At 42.2% G+C, this 21224-nt stretch overlaps 1 protein-coding gene and 1 long non-coding RNA gene across 6 annotated transcripts in view; one reads left to right on the top strand and one right to left on the bottom strand.

Moving 5' to 3' along the window:
- Positions 1-21224, top strand: part of LOC133646673 (latent-transforming growth factor beta-binding protein 1-like) — a 321379-nt gene that overhangs the window by 123225 nt on the left and 176930 nt on the right. For all 5 annotated transcript variants that reach the window (XM_062042297.1, XM_062042299.1, XM_062042298.1 and 2 more), the window contains exon 5: positions 11357-11551. In XM_062042297.1, the coding sequence (XP_061898281.1) occupies positions 11357-11551 (195 nt within the window). The remainder of the gene's footprint in view (positions 1-11356; positions 11552-21224) is intronic.
- The window catches only part of LOC133646675 (uncharacterized), a 46899-nt gene that overhangs the window by 17037 nt on the left and 8638 nt on the right, over positions 1-21224 (bottom strand). Inside the window, exon 2 of the long non-coding RNA XR_009825332.1 lies at positions 19998-20126. This is a non-coding gene — a long non-coding RNA (uncharacterized LOC133646675). The remainder of the gene's footprint in view (positions 1-19997; positions 20127-21224) is intronic.

Here is a 21224-nt window from a genome sequence, read left to right as displayed (position 1 = left end):
TGCTAACTGTTAGCATGTTATTGTTAGCATGCTAGCATAACATATTTAGCATGCTAACTTTTTTTGATAATTTTGCAACTGTTCACCCCAGACCTATAATTTAGTACATGACTATGGCGGCTTGTCCAGGAGGTACCCCGCCTTCCGCCCGAGTGCAGCTGAGATAGACTCCAGCACCCCCCGTGACTCCGAAAGGGACAAGCGGTAGACAATGGCTGGATGGATGGACACATGCTAACCGTTAGCAGGCTAAAGTTACCATGCTAACTGTTTTTGCAGCCGTACACCTTGATAAATGACACATGCTAACTGTTAGCATGTTAACGTTGTTATATTTATGAGGCGTGACGACCAAGTATCTTGTGACAGCCTTGTGATGCAACCACCAGGTCGCCTACAGGTACCTGTAAGGCTTACAAGCCTGTTACATCACAAACGTTAGCATGGTAACTTTCTAGCCAATTTTACATGTGTACGCTTCACAGTCATATCCCTTTGTACTAGTTGCATTACAAGTATCAGCATGCTAACAGTAGCATTTCAGTTTGACTCGCGTGATTCGGCGGCTTGTGCGTTTCCGCGGCTTGCGCATATAGCATTTACATGCAAATCCAACCGGAATTGCAGCGATTCTTGTCAGTTAAATACATCTGTTTATGCATTATTTTTTGACAGCCCTATAGTAGTAAGTTATGGTGTGATGCCTTTGAGGCTTTTTTTAATCAGCCCCCTTTACAGTTATCAAAGCAGGGATTATTAAACTTTTTGACATCAGGGCCCAACTTTTCCACCCATATATTAACACATAATTAGTAATCTTACTCTTGATTTTAATCATATTTAATAGTTATATCTCACCTATTAACAGTGTAACAGGATAAACCTTGTCAAATGATATGCAACCACAAAGATTATTATCGATGCTTATGAATGTGAGTGTGAATGTTGTCTGTCTATCTGTGTTGGCCCTGCAATGAGGTGGCGACTTGTCCAGGGTGTACACCGCCTTCCACCCGAATGCAGCTGAGATAGGCTCCAGCACCCCTTCGACCCTGAACGGGACAAGCGGTAGAAAATGGATGGATAGATGGATGTCAGGTTGATCACAAAAATAAATACTAATCAAATATACTGCAAAAGTAGGGACTCATAAAACTGATAAAAAAAAATAAATGTACATACAATTAGGCAGTGCTAAAATAAATACATTCTAACTAAATTAATAATAATAATATATTTGCTCACTAAATAAGCTGTTTATGATGATCTGAGACCACCACTTGTAGCGGTAGACCTCATAATCACAAAACAATGCAAAACATACACGTGACACCAAAAGTGAGAGAAATAGCTGCTAAACATGTCAAAACTTTCTTTGTAGTATACAGTAAGCCGAGTTTGTACATAACAAGTACAGGCCACATACAGTAAATGTCTCAATTAACGCTGTCATTATACATATTTATAGTCTCCATCCAGTCCTGGACACGCCAGACTCGAAGTGTGACCAAAAATCCCCACCGATTGAAAGTTAAGTTGATCTGCCTTTGAGCAAAAAGCCCTGGGACATCAACTATTTGTCCAGAGCAGCTCTTAAGTCATTGGGGAGTTCACAAAATGTACTATAGCACAGCCACAGTTGCTGGTATCAATTACAGTACTACCTCCAGATAAAAAAAATGTTTCTTGTTACTTGCATTTGAGGTATCATTTGTGGTTATTATTAAGCAGTTTTATAGACCCCGCATGCACTTAAAATGTTAGCTGTGCTACTTAACTGTTGTTTAAAAAAAGAGTGTGTGTTAAACCCACTGTACTGTTACTTAGCATGTCTTACCATCAGAGGTGGGTAGAGTAGATGTCCTGGGCATGACGTTAAAGTGCATCCGGCAGTGGAGGCTCTTCTTTGGGGGTTTTGGGGTACTAGGAGGTTAACCCCTTAACTACTGTTACCCCAGGTGGCCCTTGGCAAAGGCCTAGTACCTGACTTCCCCCTAGCCAGGGATACGGCGAAGACCCGCTGCCTTGTGGGTAAGTCTAGGAAGACAAAGGCTAGGGGAGCACACCCTGAAAAAAAAGCAACGTGGTTGGCGGCACACGACAGGCGGTTCTCCAAAAAACTGGAGCTACGGCATCCTCCTGCAACTGTGGAAACCGGAAATGAAACAAAGTCTGGTGGCGATGGGGTGTCTGATAACGGGTGCAGGTATGAATGCACTGGAAGCTCCTAGTCAGAACCCTGCACACCAGTGGTACAGGGCTATATATGGTCGCTAGTAGCTGAAATTGAGTGGCAGCTGCTCTCGGCAGACCCCTGTACGCCTGAGCAGCCCTATTTAGGATTGCACTGCTCACCCCAACTGGGGAAAGGACTAGAAAAGGTGGCCCAAACATTGCCCACTCAAAACCATCCTGGACAGGCTACCGCACCTGTCGGGAATTCCACTCCGCGGTCAAAATAAAGCAAAGAAAAGAATCCCTCTTAAACTGGCATCATGGAACATAAGGACACTCCTGGACACTAGCGTTACCGCTGATAGACCCCAGCGCAGAACTGCACTCATTGCAGCGGAACTTAACCGCTACAATGTTGATATTGCTGCACTTAGTGAAACCAGACTCCTGGATGAAGGATCCCTGAAGGAAGAAGTGCAAGGTTACACTTTCTTCTGGAAAGGATACCCTCCAGGAGGGGAGCATCAGCACGGTGTGGGACTTGCAATAAAAAACGGCCTCCTACCAAAACTCCCAGAAGCACCGGTTGGCATAAGTGAAAGGCTCATGTCACTCAGGATCCCTCTGGCTAAGAAAATATATGCCACCCTTCTTAGTGCCTATGCACCGACGCTACCATGAAAGGAAGATGTTAAAGACCGCTTCTACCGGGCATTAGATGAGGCCCTCCGTCACACACCTAAGAAGGACAAGATCTTCTTGTTGGGCGATTTCAATGCCAGAGTGGGGAAGAACAACAAGGTGCGGAATGGTGTTATTGGCAGGCATGGCATTGGACAAGCCAATGCTAATGGCCTACGGCTGCTAAGCCTCTGTGCTGAGCATGACTTGACCATCACAAACACCATCTTCCAACTAAAAAATAAGCACAAAACATCCTGGATGCACCCACGCTCCAAACATTGGCACCTGATTGATTACACCATTGTGAGACGCTCAGATATAAAAGACGTATCACTAACTCGTGCAATGAGAGGAGCTGAGTGTTGGACCGACCACCGGCTCATCATAACCAGGCTCCGGGTGCAAGTACGCCCTGCTATCCGTCTTCAAAAGTTAGGGAAGAAGAGGCTTGACTCTACCCGGCTAGCAGATCCTATGGCTCAGGACAATCTCCGTCTCTCTCTGGCCAAAAACCTGGAAGACATTGAGCATGTTCTGGAGAGTGATGACTCCATTGACGACAAATGGACCTCTATTAGCTCCAGGCTCTATGAGGCAGCATCCCAATCCATTGGCTATAAGCGCAGAAAGCATCAGGACTGGTTTGATGACAACACAGCCACAATAACCACCATGCTCAAACACATGCACACAGCACACAACGCTGTACTCAACAACCCCACTTCAGCTGTGCTCCGACAGCAATGGCAAACATCCAGAAGGGAGGTGCAGTCAAAATTGCGTGCCCTGAAGAATGAGTGGTGGATATCAAAGGCAGCTGAAATACAATCTCATGCCAACAAAAATGATATGCACAACTTTTACGATGCAATGAAAACCATCTACGGCCCAAGAAACTGCGCTGTCTCCCCGCTAAAGTCTAACAATGGTACAACCCTCATAAAAGACCAGAAGCTCATCACCAAAAGATGGGCAGAACATTTTGAAACTCTGCTTAATCAGCCCGCCCCAACAGACCCCTCAGTTCTGGAGGAACTACCTGACTACCCAACCATCCATGACCCTGACCTTCCACCAACCTTTGGAGAGGTTAAGAGTGCAATAATGTCTCTGAAAGACAGCAAGACCCCTGGTCCTGACAGCATCCCTGCAGAGATCTTCAAGCAAGGAGGCTACCTTTCCATCCGTGCCCTTTTCCTTGTCATCAGCAAAGTGTGGAAGCATGAAACTGTCCCTCAGCAGTGGAGAGATGCCAATATTATCACCATCTACAAAGGCAAGGGGGACAAGTCCGTCTGTGGCAACAGTCGTGGCATTTCACTTCTGGCTGTTGCTGGTAAAGTCCTGGCTAAAGTCATGCTACACTTTGGTGAACAACATCACGGAAGACCTGTTGCCGGAGTCACAATGTGGTTTCAGGAAGAACAGGAGCACTGTGGACATGGTGTTCACAACACGGCAGTTTCAGGAGAAGTGTAGGGAGCAGCACCAGGACCTCTTGTTGCTTTCATTGATCTGTCGAAGGCTTTTGACACAGCCAACAGGGAGCTTCTCTGGAATATCCTCCTGAAGTTCGGCTGCCCACAGAAGTTTGTTAACATCCTAAGGCAATTCCATGAAGGGATGATGTCACGTGTGACTATTGGCGGCCAGGAATCAGAACCCTTTAAGGTGTGCACCGGTGTACGCCATGGATGTGTCCTTGCTCCAGTCTTGTTTAATATCTTCCTCCTATGTGTGACACTGCTGCTCCATGAGAGGATCAAGAAGGGCAGTGGCGTTACCGTCGACTTCCGACTTGAAGGGAACCTGTTTAACATCCGGAGGTTCCAAGCAGTCACAAAAGTCACACCAGTGCAAGTCATCGAACTCCAATACGCAGATGACTGCGCAGTTGTGGCCCACACACCGGAAGCTCTGCAAGCTACCCTCTCAGCCGCTGCAAGTGCTTATGGCAGACTGGGCCTCTCTGTCAACGTGGCAAAAACCGAGGTAATATGCCAGTGGGCATCCACTCCTCCACCTCATCCACCAACCTTCACCATCGACAATAAACCACTAGCAGTAGTGAACTCTTTCAAATACCTTGGCAGCTTTCTCTCTGACGATTGCAATATCAACAGGGAGGTTCAAAACCGGATCAAGCAGGCGTCAGCATCTTTTATCAGACTCAGGGGAAGGGTCTTCCAGAACAATGACCTTAGGCTACATACCAAGGTAGCGGTCTATTTAGCTGTGGTCATGACGAACCTCCTCTACAGCTGTGAAGCGTGGACCCTGTACAGCCGCCACCTCTGGATGCTGGAGGCCTTCCACATCAGGTGCTTACAATGCATCCTGGGGATATCCTGGAAGGACAGAGTCCCCCACACTGAAATACTCTGCAAGACCAACTGCACCAGTGTGGAGGCTACAGTCACCCAGCACCAACTTCACTGGCTAGGCCACGTTATCAGGATGCCAGAAGAACGCTTACCACGCAAGGTGCTTTATGGTCAGCTTCATCTTGGTCACCGCTTGGCAGGAGGCCCAAAAAAGCGTTATAAAGATCAAATGAAGACTGTCATGAAGAAATGCGGCCTGAACCCGACCCAGCTGGAGGACACTGCAGCCCAACATTCCACCTGGCGGCAGCTCCTCCAACAAGGAGTTCAAAAGCTTGAGGAGGACGGAAGTGGTCAACGAGCCAGGAAGCGTCAAAGAAGGCATGAAGCCATTGCCATACCTGCACCCCCAGTCAGTGCCTCACCTGCTCTGTTTGCGGCAGATCATGTGGATCACGGATTGGACTATTCAGCCACATGAGGACTCACAAAACATAGAGATGAATTGTCGTCATCGGATACGATGGACAACCTTGAGAGAAGAGAAGGGTAGAGTAGCCAGAAATTGTACTTAAGTAAGAGTACTGTTACTTTAGAGATTTATTACTCAAGTAAAAGTAAGAAGTAGTCACCCAAATATTTACTTGAGTAAAAGTAAAAAGTATGTTGTGAAAAAACTACTCAAGTACTGAGTAACTGATGAGTATGTTCGTTTAATGATGACGGCAACAAATAATGCACAAAAACATAAAAATAGCAATGAGCAAATTCAGACCCAGGAATATCTCTTAAAGGCCTACTGAAATGATTTTTTTTTATTCAAACGGGAATAGCAGATCCATTCTATGTGTCATACTTGATCATTTTGCGATATTGCCATATTTTTGCTGAAAGGATTTAGTATAGAACAATGTCGATAAAGTTCGCAACTTTTGGTCTCTGATAAAAAAAAACCTTGCCCCTACCGGAAGTAGCGTGACGTTGTCAGTTGTTCACTCCCTCATATTTTCCTATTGTTTTCAACGCAGCTAGAGCTATTCGGACCATTACCCCATTAATTTGAGCGAGGATGAGGAACGTTAGAGTGACGGACTAGAATGCAGTGAAATACATATTTTTTTTCGCTCTGACCGTAACTTAGGTACAAGCTGGCTCATTGGATTCCACACTCTCTCCTTTTTCTATTGTGGATCACGGATTTGTATTTTAAACCACCTCGGATACTATATCCTCTTGAAAATGAGAGTCAAGAACGCGAAATGGACATTCAGTGCCTTTTATCTCCACGACAATACATCGGCGAAACGCTTTAGCTACGAGCTAACGTGATAGCATCGTGCTTTAACTGCATATAGAAACAAAAAAAATAAACCCCTGACTGGAAGGATAGATAGAAAATCAACAATACTATTAAACCATGGACATGTAAATACACGGTTAATGCTTTCCAGGCTGGCGAAGGTTAACAATGCTGTGCTAACGACGCCATTGAAGCTAACTTAGCAACCGGACCGCACAGAGCTATGCTAAAAACATTAGCTCTCCACCTACGCCAGCCAGCCTTCATCTGCCCATCAACACCCGTGCTCACCTGCGTTCCAGCGATCGGCGGAAGGACGAAGGACTTCACCCGATGCGTTTGGCGGCCCGGAGACGTAGGAAGTCAAGGTGAGGTCGCCGGCTAGCGCGTCTGCTCTCCAACAAAGTCCTCCTGGTTGTGTTGCTGTAGTCCGCTGCTAATACACCGATCCCACCTACAACTGTCTTCTTTGCAGCCTTCATTGTTCATAAAACAAATTGCAAAAGATGTCCAGAATACTGTGGAATTATGAAATGAAAACAGAGCGTTTTGTATAGGATTCTACGGGGTACCATAACTTCCGTTTAACTGACTGTCACGCGCATACGTCATCATACCGCGACGTTTCAGCCGGATATTTCCCGGGAAATTTTAAATGTCACTTTATAAGTTAACCCGGCCGTATTGGCATGTGTTGCAATGTTAAGATTTCATCATTGATATATAAACTATCAGACTGCGTGGTCGGTAGTAGTGGGTTTCAGTAGGCCTTTAAGCAACTAAAACAATAATATATATTAAATAATACATTAACATAAAACAAAAATAAGGCAAATTGAGCCACAATAACTTAACAGCACCATAGGCTCAGTAGGCAGAGATTACAAAGGAAAATAAAAAGTTAGCCTTTACGCAAACCATAAACTGATAGGTGTGGGCTGCACCTGGGAACACACAGATTGGTGTTTCTACGCATGCGTGTGTGTGTGTGTGTGTGTGTGTTTGTGTGTGTGTGTGCGACTGTGCGTGTGTGTGTGCGTGTGCGTGTGTTTGTGTGTGTGTGTGTGTGTGTGTGTGTGTGTGTGTGTGTGTGTGTGTGTGTGTGTGTGTGTGTGTGTGTGTGTGTGTGTGAGTGCGTGTGTGTGTGTGTGCGTGTCTATGAGGCTGCAGTGCGTTAATAAATGTCCCCACACAATGTACATTTGACAGTGATTCATAGCAAGGAAGCTAACATCAGCCTACGGTGACAGCCAAAATATCTACTAACGTTACTTACCGCGATGTGCTTCCTCAAATTTGACGTTGAGTTCATGTAAGCTTAAGCTTGTTAATCATGTGACCGCCTGGCTCTGTTTGATTGGTGAAACGGAGTCAAACGTCACCAGTGACTGCAATTGATTGGTGAAACGCAGGCATGCGATAGATCCTACTTTGAAGGTCTGTCTGACAAACCAAAACAAACAGGGGCGTGCATTAACAGATCGATAAAAATCAGTATGTTGCATTAAAACTACTCTTAGAAGTACAATTTATCCCAAAAGTTACTCAAGTAGATGTAACGGAGTAAATGTAGCGCGTTACTACCCACCTCTGCTTACCATCAGCGGTATTAATTATTAATTAACTGACCGGTTTGCTCCACATTACATCATTGGTTTTGTTGCTTCTGTAATGGGCAATATACATATTCATAAATGATCAAAGAGAGCTACATTTTCATTTTACTTTCTCATGAACTGCAAAATGTGCAAGTCATTGTTAAGCTATCATGAGACGAGGCGATACACGATGTTGGGTTCATGAGAACCAGACAATAGAATGTTTTAATATTAAAATAATTCCTGACCGCCCCTGCTTTTAAGAAAACAACAGAACTATGCGGTGTTATTTTATTTCAAACATTGATACAATGTTACAATATGGTACATCACATTTACAGTTTTTCATTACAACATGTCCAAAAGAAGTACGAAAAAGCAGAGGGTCATGACAAGGTATGGACCAGGAAAACATTTTTTAATTTGGTTGGATCACAAAATACAAATGCACTTTAAAGTATTTTCTGCGTGCATGACCTACACATGAGCTTTTAACTGTTGAACATGTTTTGATAAATACTTTTGTAATAATTATCGTGAAAATGATGATGATTAAAATTAAATGGGCTTTGGGCGGTGTGGCTCGGTCGAGAGCGGCCGTGCTAGCAATTCGAGGGTTCCAGGTTCAATTCCCGCTTCCACCATTCTCGTCACTTCTGTTGTGTCCTTGAGCAAGACACGTTGCCCACCTGCTCCCAGTGTCACCCACACTGGTTTAAATGTAGCTTAACGATGTAGATAATGGGTTTCACCATGTAAAGCGCATTAAGTAACTAGAGAACAAGAGCTATATAAATATAATTCACTTCGCAGGAGTCTTCTTGTGTAGGGTGTGAATGATTTGACTGCAGTGGTGTTTAGTTGCCGGGGGAAGCAATCCAGTGTTTTCGGAGTGCTTTGTTGTCATGTCTTTGTGGACATGATTAACAGTTCAGACTGCTTTCTCTTGGACATACTGCTTGGCTTGTGGAAAATTTAAAATGAAGGCGAGTGGCCGCACGTCTCCTGGCAAGTTACGCCGCTGGCGCAGAGAATGGCAAGGTTATCTCTGTTTGCCAGCGCTCGGTTTGAGCAAAATTAAGCCTAGAGCACCTAATGTGCAGTTCCAATACTTTTTGCATGGTCAGACTGATATGCTTTTGACAATTAAAAAAAAACAAAGTACTTCTGACTATGTCCTGTATCTCCAAAAGAGAAATGTGTCACGCTTTAGTCTAGTTATCATATACAGTACAGGCCAAAAGTTTGGACACACCTTCTCATTCAATGGGTTTGCTTTATTTTCATGACTATTTACATTGTAGATTGTCACTGAAGGCATCAAAACTTTGAATGAACACAGGTGGAGTTATGTAACCTGACTCTCGCCAGATCCTTGTAGTTCGCTGAGCTCCACACAAGGATCTGGGCTCGAGGGCAATGTAAACTCCTTCAAGATAGCAACAACTAATGAACCAATCAGGATCGCTGGGCTGGATTTCATAGATGTGACGTAGCGCCGAAGCAACTGTTTGATTCAAACAACAATGGCGGTACGCAGCAAGGAGTCGTGTGCTGACATTGATTCTGCTATTGCAACTGTTTTGTCGAATTTCTCGAATATTGATTCTTTAAATTAATTAATTAATTATTTTCGCTCTGTTGTTATCCAATGTCGGCTGTTCTGTTTTGGATTTCCCAGCGTCGCTCTCATCAGCGTCACAGGTTGATTTCGATGTGAGTGGTTGAAGTAGCACGTCATTCAAGATAACGGACAAGTAGTTTATCCAATCACATACAATGTTTTTTTTTACAAAGCCCCGCCTTCTGAAATACAAGTCCCAGATCCTTGTGTGGAGCTCAGCAAACTACAAGGATCTGGCTTGAGTCAGGTTAGAAGTTATATACTTGCCAAAAAAAGGTGAAATAACTGAAAACATGTTTTATATTCATTTTTTTTCTAAATAGCCACCCATTTGCTCTGATTACTGCTTTGCACAATCTTGGCATTCTCTCAATGAGCTTCAAGAGATAGTCACCTGAAAGGGTGTTCACTTCACAGATGTCATAGTTTTGATGCCTTCAGTGACAACCTACAATGTAAATAGTCATGAAAATAAAGAAAAAAAATTGAAATAGACTAGACTAGACTAGACTTCCTTTTTATTGTCATTCAAATTTGAACTTTACAGTACAGATAAGAACGCAATTTCGTTGCATTAGCTCATGGTAGTGCAGGATAAAAAAGCAATAAGGTGCAGATATAAATAAATACATTACTGTACAGATAAATATATTGCACTTTTGCATACGCATCCACTTTTATGGATGTATGTTTATATTGTCTTTATATTCCAGCGAGTTAATCCATTTTTGGGGGGAATTGAGGGAATTATTATGATGCGTTCAAGAGTCTTACGGCCTGAGGGAAGAAGCTGTTACAGAACCTGGAGGTTCTGCTACGGAGGCTGCGGAACCTCTTTCTAGAGTCCAGCAGTGAAAACATTCCTTGGTGGGGGTGGGAGGAGTCTCTGCAGATTTTCTAAACCCTGGTCAGGCAGCGGCTTTTTGCGATCTCCTGGATAGGAGGAAGAGGAGTCCTGATGATCTTTTCCGCCGTCCTCACCACTTTCTGGAGAGACTTCCAATCTGAGGCCCTGCAGGCTCCAGTCCAGACAGAGATGCAGTTGGTCAGTAGGCTCTCTATAGTGCCTCTGTAGAATGGGGGGAGGGAACTGTGCTTTTTTCATCCGACGCAAAAAGTGCATGCGCTGCTGAGCTCTTTTTACAAGAGCTCCGGTGTGTAGGGACCAGGTGTGTCCAAACCTTTGGCCTGTATTGTATGTAACCTTTGTTTTAAATCAATACATTTCTTGGCCACATTTACAGCATTTACGGTATAATTATTTACATACTGTTGTCCCAGGATTGTAATGACCTTTTATGGGGCACCAGGGTAACGGCAGGCCCACCATTACACAACATTCACTTGCCCTCACCTCTCTTTTCCCCTTTCACTCACACACACATCTAAAACACCCTCTCGGAAAGATAAAGGCCCTAGAGACTAGCCGGATATCTGTTCCATGTTTTCTGGCCTGCAGTGCTGTTGTTCATTTAGTTACAGCATGCCAATTGCGAGCATCGGCGCACGCCCTTGTACATTTATAAACTGCCTGATGGTTTGCCAAGAGGTGAGTTGAGTGTAGGTGAGGCTGAAGGCGGAGGCATGGAACTTGCTTCTAGTCTACCGTTGATGTTGCTCCTTGTCAACCGGCTATGCGTGTGCTTCCCAGGGGCCAACCTCACGTCCAGCCTGGACCGCATAAAGATCGTCTTTACACCCACCATGTGTCGAAGAGTGTGCAGTGGCGGGCGATGCTTCAACAGCTGTGAGAAAGGTGACGTGACAACTGTCTATAGTGAGAACTTGCAGCAGCAGCAGCAGCAGCAGCAACAGCAACAACTAAAAGCACCGGGCTTCAGACTCTGTAAGTGTCAGGGCCTTGAATTATCACTAACTTTGTACCTTCACTTCTTCTCACCTCTCCAATATCTCTTGCTTGTTTCCCAATTCGCACACACATTTTGGGCTTTTTTTTAGGCTCAGATCGACAAAATGGCAGTGGCATGTTGTCTGTATTGAAAACCAGAGCTCCGGAAGAAGGGGATAAAAGCTGGGAATTGTGCTGAAAAAAAGCTACCCGTCAAAGAGAAACGGAGGCAGAGAAAACACGAAAGAAAAGGGACAGAGCAGATTATAAAAGGGTCTGTAAAAGAGGCCTAATCTCCCCTAGCACACACACTTGGGGATGGTGGTCCCACGCTCCCACCACTTAGCCCCATCTCTTTGCGGTTTACACCTCACGGTTGGCCCGGTCGTTAAACATTTAACATATGCTCTGAGAGAGCAGGCTAGAATTTAAAATGAGAGGTGGACGCCAAAAAGGGCAGCATGAACAGGATTTTATAGGGATTACATTAAACCTGTCATTTATCCTCGGCGCTTTGCCTCTAATTCACACAGTGTCCATGGGAAGGGAGGGGTCGGTCAATGCCAAGGGCAGGGGTCATGACCCTTTGTGGGGTTTTTTTACTGGCAGAAGTCATGCTGAGGTTTAGACTAATTACTTCTGTGGATTAGAGGTGAGGGGTGCCTATACCACACACATACAACACTTCTTTAGTTACACAAGAACAGCTAAACAACCTGCACAAGAGCACTATTACAAGCCAAAACATTAAATACACCTGCATAACCTCATAGGATCAAGTTCAGCCGAATCATTACAAAATTGTATGTAAAATTTGAGCAAGATTGTTTGAAAAACATGGCGGCCATCAAGCACAGAATCTCTGTAACAGGCAGGACTTGGCAACTAATTGTCTAATGATTATACAACTTTAAAGCTAACTGTATTAGATGTGCTTGCAAGTCTTTTGAAGCATTTTGACCACTACCCATAGGGGGTGGCACAAATGTAATTGACAGTGTGAAAAAATGAGCCCCCCCACACTGTATGTCTATTCATTGTACTTGGATAATATGGCTGTGCCGTAATTCAGGGGCTGCATCCTTTGGAGGACCCAGCGTTTTGTGGCCTATGGAGGCAATGCCTTCAGAAGCACCACTGAAAGTTTCGTCAACCTTTAATAAATAAGGCAGCTTAGCCTTTGGGAGGTTTCCCAATTGCGTCACATGTTCACACCCTTATTATTTAGTCATTATTCTAGGGGGCTACATGTTAGTATTACTAATGTAGTCTATTGTAATTTTAAGGTAAAATACAAATAACCCTGGGATAAGGGAGGCCAAGAATGATGGCAGCGATGCATCCTGCAAAAATGGGAAATGTAAGGCTCATTTGTGGCCTGCATTTGAAGGAGTCTTTGTTATGACGTTGTTGGCATTTTAATGCAACCCCTGAAATGGGACATAGTTAATGCTTATCAATTGGTAAAAAAAATACACTATATTACTGCCTGACATTGGCAATCAAGACCGAATGTTATTATCTCCGTAAAGGTGACATTTTTTGATTGCACTAGACTGTGCACGTCTACCAAATGAAGTGTATGGTGAGTGTTTACATGCTGCTTGTGCAGATATGTCTGTCTAATAAATATTAGTTTTTTTAGCGGTTAAGAAAAAAATGGTAATCTGAAAGCAGCAAATTCTGCATTGTTTTAATTCTGCAGAAATTTCACCCGTCTGCCTAGCCCAGGGGTGTCCAAAGTGCGGCTCGGGGGCCATTTGCGGCCCGCAGCTAATTGTTTACCGGCCCGCCACACATTCTGGAAATGCTATTGCAAAAATTAAAAAAAAACATTTAAAAAAGTGGAATGAGGTGAATTCAAACTACAAAAAGTTGCAAAGCTGCCATGCAGGCTGTTTTTTTTCTTTTGTCTATCTTTATTTTTCTTTTTTTGCCATTGCACAAAAAAAATCAATGTTATAATGAATTATTGACCTATTCAAGGCTCCAATTATTTCTAATATTTCACTTTAAAATGTTTTATGTAGAAAATATTGCATATTTTGTGTGGTTGCCATACAAAAACATCAATGTTTTCTTTGACAAAAGAGCATAAAACAAACAAAATAATAGTTCAAACCTAAAATCGACAGATATATCTGAAGTTGATCTCGTAACTTAAGTGTTGAAAGTAAAAAAAAAAAAAGAATAAAAATGTATCACTTCATGAGTGGGGCACCTTTGGATCCCAAAAATATTTAATTGGATTTTATTTATCTTTTCACTGTGATTACTCAAAAATATTAAGGAAATTACAACCAATGGTGTCCTGCATTATTGATCTTTTTAAGGCTCTAATTACTTCACATCAAACATTGGTTTCTGAATGTTTTGGGCAGTGGGGGAAATACTGCATAATTCAGTTTTATTATAAAAAAACCAAAGTTGTCTTTGACAGAAAAGGCATACAACCTTTTTGGTTTTTTTAACTTTATATCAACCTGAAGTTGATATACTGTAGAGATTTACTATAAGCGTTAAATTTAAAAAAATAATAATAATTTTACTTGTTTTTAACATTTTAATGAATTAGACCCATTATGGCAGCCCTAAAAGTAAAAAAAACAAAAAAACAATTTATTTTGTTATGGTTTGAAAATGAAAAATATCAAAATGGCCCCCGCATGCTTTATTTTTTCTGTGTGCGGCCCTCAGTGGAAAAAGTTTGGACATCCCTGGCCTAGCCGTTTGTCTTTGCCTTCGTTGCTGAAGTAGAATAGAATAGAATAGAATATATCTTTATTGTCATTGTACATTGTACAACGAAAATGTATGCAAAAACTAATTCAGTGCAAATTCATAATAACACATAAAAACATAAGAACATAGATAAATAGATAACAATACATAAAATACATAAAAATACCAAGCACACAGCTCACATGCACAGTCATTATTGTCTTGTGTTCAGCGACACTATTGCTCTCGGGTAAAAAGTGTTCTTGAATCGGTTTGTCCGGCATTTTATTGTCCTGTATCTCCTGCCCGAGGGTAGCAGTTCAAAAAGTTTCAAAAAGTGATCACACATTTCTATTCTGTACTGTACTGATACAGTATGTACCCATATAGCGCCATACATGGTCACATCTTAGGAGTTATCTCTTGAGGCCTACACATACAGTACATTATCAAGAGATATATTTGGGTCTTCTAGTCCTTGCACTACTTCCAGTACAGTAAGCTATAAGTCAAGTTCCTAGCCACCTGTTTCAATGACAGCCTACATAGAAGAACCACTACTTTTTTCACAACTGTGCTGTCTGCTTGTCTGGTTCACTTCCCTAAGGTTGTAGTCTTTCCAGTAATTGTTTATCTTGTCCATATAGCAGCACCATCTTAATAGAAATAATCAATCAATCAATCAATCAATGTTTACTTATATAGCCCTAAATCACAAGTGTCTCAAAGGGCTGCACAAGACACAACGACTCAGATCCCACATCAGGGCAAGAAAAAACTCAACCTAATGGGATAACAATGAGAAATCTTGGAGGGGACCGCAGATGTGTAATCTTTTAATGCTAGACATAGGGAGACCCGAAAATAATACATTACAGTAATCGAGATGAGACGTAACGAACGCATGAATAATGATCTCAGCGTCGCTAGTGGACAAAATGGAACAAATTTTAGTGATATTACGGAGATGAAAGAAGGCCGTTTTAGTAACATTCTTAATGTGTGACTCAAACGAGAGAGTTGGGTCGAAGATAATACCCAGATTATTTACCGAGTCGCCTTGTGTAATTGTTTGGTTGTCAAATGTTAAGGTGGTATTATTAAATAGGTGTCGGTGTCTAGCAGGACCGATAATCAGCATTTCCGTTTTCTTAGCGTTGAGATGCAAAAATTTAGCGGACATCCATTGTTTAATTTCAGTAAGACACGTCTCCAGCTGACTACAATCCGGCGTGTCGGTCAGCTTTAGGGGCATGTAGAGTTGGGTGTCATCAGCATAACAGTGAAACCTAACACCGTATTTGCGTATGATGTCACCTAGCGGCAACATGTAGATGCTGAAGAGTGCAGGGCCAAGAACCGAACCCTGGGGAACTCCACACTTTACCTTAACATACTCCGAAGTCACATTGTTATGGGAGACGCACTGCATCCTGTCAGTAATATAGGAGTTAAACCAAGACAAGGCTAAGTCTGACATACCAATACGTGTTTTGATACGCTCTAATAAAATATTATGATCGACGGTATCGAAAGATCAAGAAGCAGCAACATGGATGACGCATCAGCATCCATCGTTAGCAATAGATCATTAGTCATTTTTGCGAGGGCTGTTTCCGTAGAGTGATTTGCCCTGAAACCGGATTGAAAGGGTTCACAGAGATTGTTAGACGCTAGTGCTGCTGTGCAACAAATTTTTCGAGGATTTTCGAAATAAACGGAAGGTGTTTACCATGAGGTCAGGATCGAGGTTAGGTCTTTTGAGCAGAGGATGAATAACCGCTTTTTTGAATGCTAGGGGAACAGTGCCGGAGGAAAGTGATAAGTTTATAATATTTAGCACTGATGGTTCTAATATTACAAACAGTTCCTTGATAAGTTTCCCAGGAAGTGGGTCAAGTAAACATGTTGTTTGTTTTATCCCATTTACACGCCGTAGGAGTTCCTCTAATGTTATTTCATCAAAAAGAGAGACTGTTTTGGAGGGCAATAGCCGTCGAATATACATTCATATCTGTGTTAAAAAAACCCAGTTGTAGCTGGGATGCGTTGTCTTTAATCTCCTTTCTTGAGTTCAATTTTCTTATTAAAGAAATTCATAAAGTCATCTGCAGAGTGGGTGGAGCTACTGGGAGGAGTCCCTTGTTGGGTTAGCGATGCTACTGTACTGAACAAATATTTAGGATCGTTTTTGTTGAGGCGGATGAGATTTGAGTAGTATTTAGCTTAGGCTGACTATATTCTGAAATCCCAAAAAGAGGACACATACATGCGTGCCAAGGTGGGCAGCACGCCAAGGCCGGGACTAGGTGACAATTTGCCAATGATACTCGAACTTGCTTTATAAATAATATATTTATTTAAATAAAGCATTTTTTCTCCTCTGTTGACGGCAGTGTTGGCGCTAGGAATTTTCAAAATGGGGTCAAGTCATAAAAATGGGGTCCCACAGTAAATTTTTGTAAGCGTTTTGAAAAAAAAAAGATAAACGTATGCATTATCCTGTTATATCTCACATTCTATATTGTGTTTTGGAAAAAGGTTGTCATAAATGTTACTTAATTCATAAAAAAAAAATTTAAAAAAATTGTTTACATATATAAATGTATTCAGTTATAAAAATTCATTCACTTTCTTCTTTCCTTCATGGATCTAAACTTTACCGCTCCTGGTAGTTTTTTGTATGTTTTTATTTAATAAGTTGTAGGTGTATTTATTTCAGTATAAAAGTGTAAAAAGTGTTTTGCTTGGGTCATGAAATGATGATAATGGTGTGCCAGGGCATACATGCATTTTATATTTAACGCTTACATCTCTGGAGTCTACATCAACTTCAGATCTATCCCTCATTTCAAAATGTTTTAGTTTTTTTTATGTTGTTTTTTTGTTTGTTTGTTTTCCGCCCTTTTTTGTCAAACAAAACTATGTTTTTGATGGCAAACACACAAAATATGCAAAATCTTCCACCAAAAATATTTTTCAAAGTGGAATATTTGATGTGAAGTAATGGGAACCTTGGATAGGTCAATAATTAATAATAACATTGATTTTGATTCAATATTATGTTTTGAGCAATGACAGTTTGAAAGAAAAAAAAAAACAGCTTTGTTGTCTTCGTCAACATTGCAACTTTTTCTAAATTACATTTCACCTTTAAGCTTTTTTATTTCACTTTTGTTATGTTTTTGTTTATTTTAATAGTATTTTTAGAATGTGCCGTGGGCCTTTAAAACATTAGCTGTGGGCCGCAAATGGCCTCCGGGGCACACTTTTGACACCCTAGCTATAGATAATACAAAATTAAATCTGATAAATCTATCGATAAAAAGCTAAGCCTGGCGACGCATGCGCGTTTATCATAACTCTCTCGCTCTCTCTGTCTCTGCCCCTCCCTCACGAATGCTGCTGCATGCACAATTTTTTTTTTTTTAACCCCTTCTTAACCCCTGAACGTACATTGAAAATACACACAACCCTAACTCAAAATGCCGAACATTTGAGGCATTTAAGAAACTCCGCCTGGACGGTCCGGACAGGCCCGCAAAAGAGGACATGTCCGGGGAAAAGAGGACGTATGGTCAGTCTAATTTAGCTTTAGCTAAGGTAAGCATGCGTTTATAAATTATTAAACTGTCACTCCATGCTTGATGGAAAATCTCAAGTTTAGTCGCGCGCCATTTGCGTTCCAGCTTTCTACATGATAATTTAAGAGCTCTAGTTTCTTCTGTAAACCATGGGGTACTCCTTTTGGGGGACTTTTTTTAGCTTTAGCGGTGCAGGGCGTCGTTAAAGTTGACAATAGAGCCCACATAATTTGGGAATGGTGCCATTACCGAGGGCAGAAAGCCAGCAAGAGTCATCGTTGTGGCAGCATTAATGTTGCGGCTGCTAAAGCAGTTATGATTATTAGCTTGATGACAATGAGTCAGAACTTTGAATTTTATAAGGTAATGATCGGACATTACTTTAGTATACGGGAGTATCATAACTTTGGAGGTGGTGACACCCCTGACAAGCACTAAATCTATCGTCTTACCGTTGCAATGCGTGGGTTCATTTATTATTTGTGTAATACCACAGCTATCAATTATAGTCTGGAGCGCCACACACGGAGGGTCTGATGGGGTATTCTTATGGATATTAAAGTCCCCCATTATAATTATGTTGTCGTCGTGCGTCACTAGATCAGCGACGAACTCTGAGAAGTGACTGATAAAGTCTGAATAGGGCCCAGGGGGGCGGTAGATAACAGCCAGGTAGAGAGGCAGCGGTGCGACAGACCTCATAGTAAGTACCTCAAATTATTTATATGTATTACTTAGGTTAGGGGTAAGGTTAAGGTTTTCATTGTATATTAGTGCGACCCCCCCCCCCCCTCCCCCCTTTTAAGGGGACGGGCAATATGTGCATTCGTATAGTTAGGAGGAGATGCCTCGTTCAGCGCAAAAAAATTGTCTGGTTTGAGCCAGGTTTCGCTGAGACCAATGACGTTAAGATTGTTGTCTCTAATGACCTCATTAACTAATAACGTTTTGGGAGACAATGATCTTATGTTTTAAAAGCCCATATTATAGGTAGTGGGCTGTTTTGAGGATTTTTTGTTAAGGTTATCCGTAGTAGTAATATTAATAATGTTGCGTTTAATTTGCATAGTGCGCTTTAAATAATTTCGACCATATCTATGAATTGATATGACGAGAATCTTCAGGTTGTATGCTTGGTGCTGCGATACACTGAACACATGATAATTTGCCACCCCAGTAGAATGCATGTCCACGTCTGGCACAGTCACTGCAGAAAAAACATTATGTGAGTTGTGCATTATCCTAGGAGAAATGCTATGTGTGCAGGGATTTTCCAGCCTGGCGCTGGCTAGTTCTAGCTTAACTGACTCCTCACCCGGACTAACAGACACTGTAATTGCCTGTGACCGGGCTTGCTCTAGTGTAGTAAGTCAAGTGTGACTCAAACAATAATCTATGTTCCTAGTCAGGATGATGGCGCCTTCCTGGTTAGGGTGAAGGTCGTCCCTCATCAGCAGGCCCAGTTTGCCCCAGAAAGAGGGCCAATTATCAATAAATGTTAGTCCCTGTTGTCTACAAAAACTAACGAGCCACTTGTTAAGCGAGACTAATCTGCTATATCTCTCATCATTGCCTCTCGCAGGCAGGGGGCCAGAGACAAGTACTCGATGCCTGAACCTCTTTCTAGCGAGATTACAAGTCCTAACCCTCTTTGTAATCTCTGACTGTTTCATCATAGTGTCATTGGAGCCAACGTGTACAACTATGTTTGCATAGCTAGTGGTGCAATTAGTCTGTCGTACGTGTTTACTAGGCCTGTTGCGAGTTAGCTCCCTAAGATTAGCTTCAATGTCAGGTGCTCTGGCCTGGGGAATACACTTAATTGTGGCTAGTTTGCTAAGCTTTATGTTTCGGGTGATGGAGTCCCCTATGACTAAAGTGTGGTGCCCGGTAGACTGGGGTGTATGACTAGCTAAAGGGCTAAATCTGTTATGCGTCTCAACCGGTTCACCGTTGCTTATAGGCCGCTTAGGGCTGCTATAAGCTGGGCTAGTTAGCTCGCTACAGCTAACACTAGCAGATGTGTCCGCAACGTCTAAAGTTACGAGATTACTCTGCTCTAACTGGCGGACACGGCCCTCTAGCAGAGCCAACCTATCCATGAGAACGGTGCACGAAGAGCAGGGAGCCATACTCACGGTATTTCTTTCAACGAGTCAAGTTCTTGCTGGCTTCGGGGAAGTGGTCGCGATGTGCGGGGGAGCAGATTCCTTCAGACCGACGCCGCCTTTCTCCGCGCTAGCTTCGTTAGCTTAGCAGCTAGCTAGCTGAGAGAGGGGTGGTGAGACAGAGATCAGGTGATTTGCAAGTTAAATAAGACTACTAAGTATGTTTGGGAAGTAGTAAAGAAAGCTGTAAAACAATTAGAAGCACACAGATAGAAGATACTTAGCTTTTTTTCGCAACAGCAACAGCGAGCAGTCAGCGAGCAGTCACTCAATAATAGTGACCTGACTGAATTATGTTTGTTAAATCTGTATTAAAGGTAAGTGATCTTCCACAGAGGTTTGTTATTGCTTGGGTGTGCGTGTTCATCAAGGAATGTCAAGAGGGCCGCAAACATTTATGTCATGCTTTTGTTATGCTCCCAGTAAAACTTGGATGCATAATTATAACAAAATCCCTTGCTACGTACAACACTTACTGCACGTTAATGCATTACATCGGATAGATGTCTGTCTCTGAGGTGAGGAATGTGATCAAGTGCTTTTGTGGTTGTTTCCTTTTTTAAATAGACAGACGTATAGACACTGTGTGCAGTCTACCGTAGGTCTATGAATAGGCGCTAGCCCAGGGTGGGACTGGTCTAACGCAGACTAGTGCAGACCTGCATCCCACATTGAAAGAATTTAATAGCCCCCTTGAGCTGACACTATAGCCAGCATGTCTAATCAGACGAGGACATTACCTACTCCTGAACAGCAACATTATTGGCCTATTCCACACAAGCACTGACCTCTCTTTCTATTTATTGAAAATTGTTTTATACTTTGCATCATTGAAACTGAGACTTCTTAGAACACTGGAATGAGGATATATATTCTATTTTCAACACAAATTTGCGTTTGTTGTTTTGTTAACTCAAATATACACTAGCTAAATACCCCTTGAGGTCATACAATTCCAATGTCAAACAAAATTTTCACACACATCTTTGCAGTCCATGCATGACAAAAGATTAATATTTGATGACGTGGCTTTTTGGCAACACTATGTGTTGGTAGTTATTGTTAAAATAAAGTTCAATTGTTTTATCAATTGATTGATATTTTTAACATTAACAGTTGTTAACTTCTTTTTACACATGTGTGTCAATTCAAAATGTCATAAATGTAAATACAGGACGTGCATCTGCAACCTTTATC

The sequence above is a fragment of the Entelurus aequoreus genome, linkage group LG03 (assembly GCF_033978785.1).
Source record: "Entelurus aequoreus isolate RoL-2023_Sb linkage group LG03, RoL_Eaeq_v1.1, whole genome shotgun sequence".
NCBI lineage: Eukaryota > Metazoa > Chordata > Actinopteri > Syngnathiformes > Syngnathidae > Entelurus > Entelurus aequoreus.
Note: the sequence above shows the minus strand (reverse complement) of the source record. Positions and strands in the feature narration are given on the sequence as shown.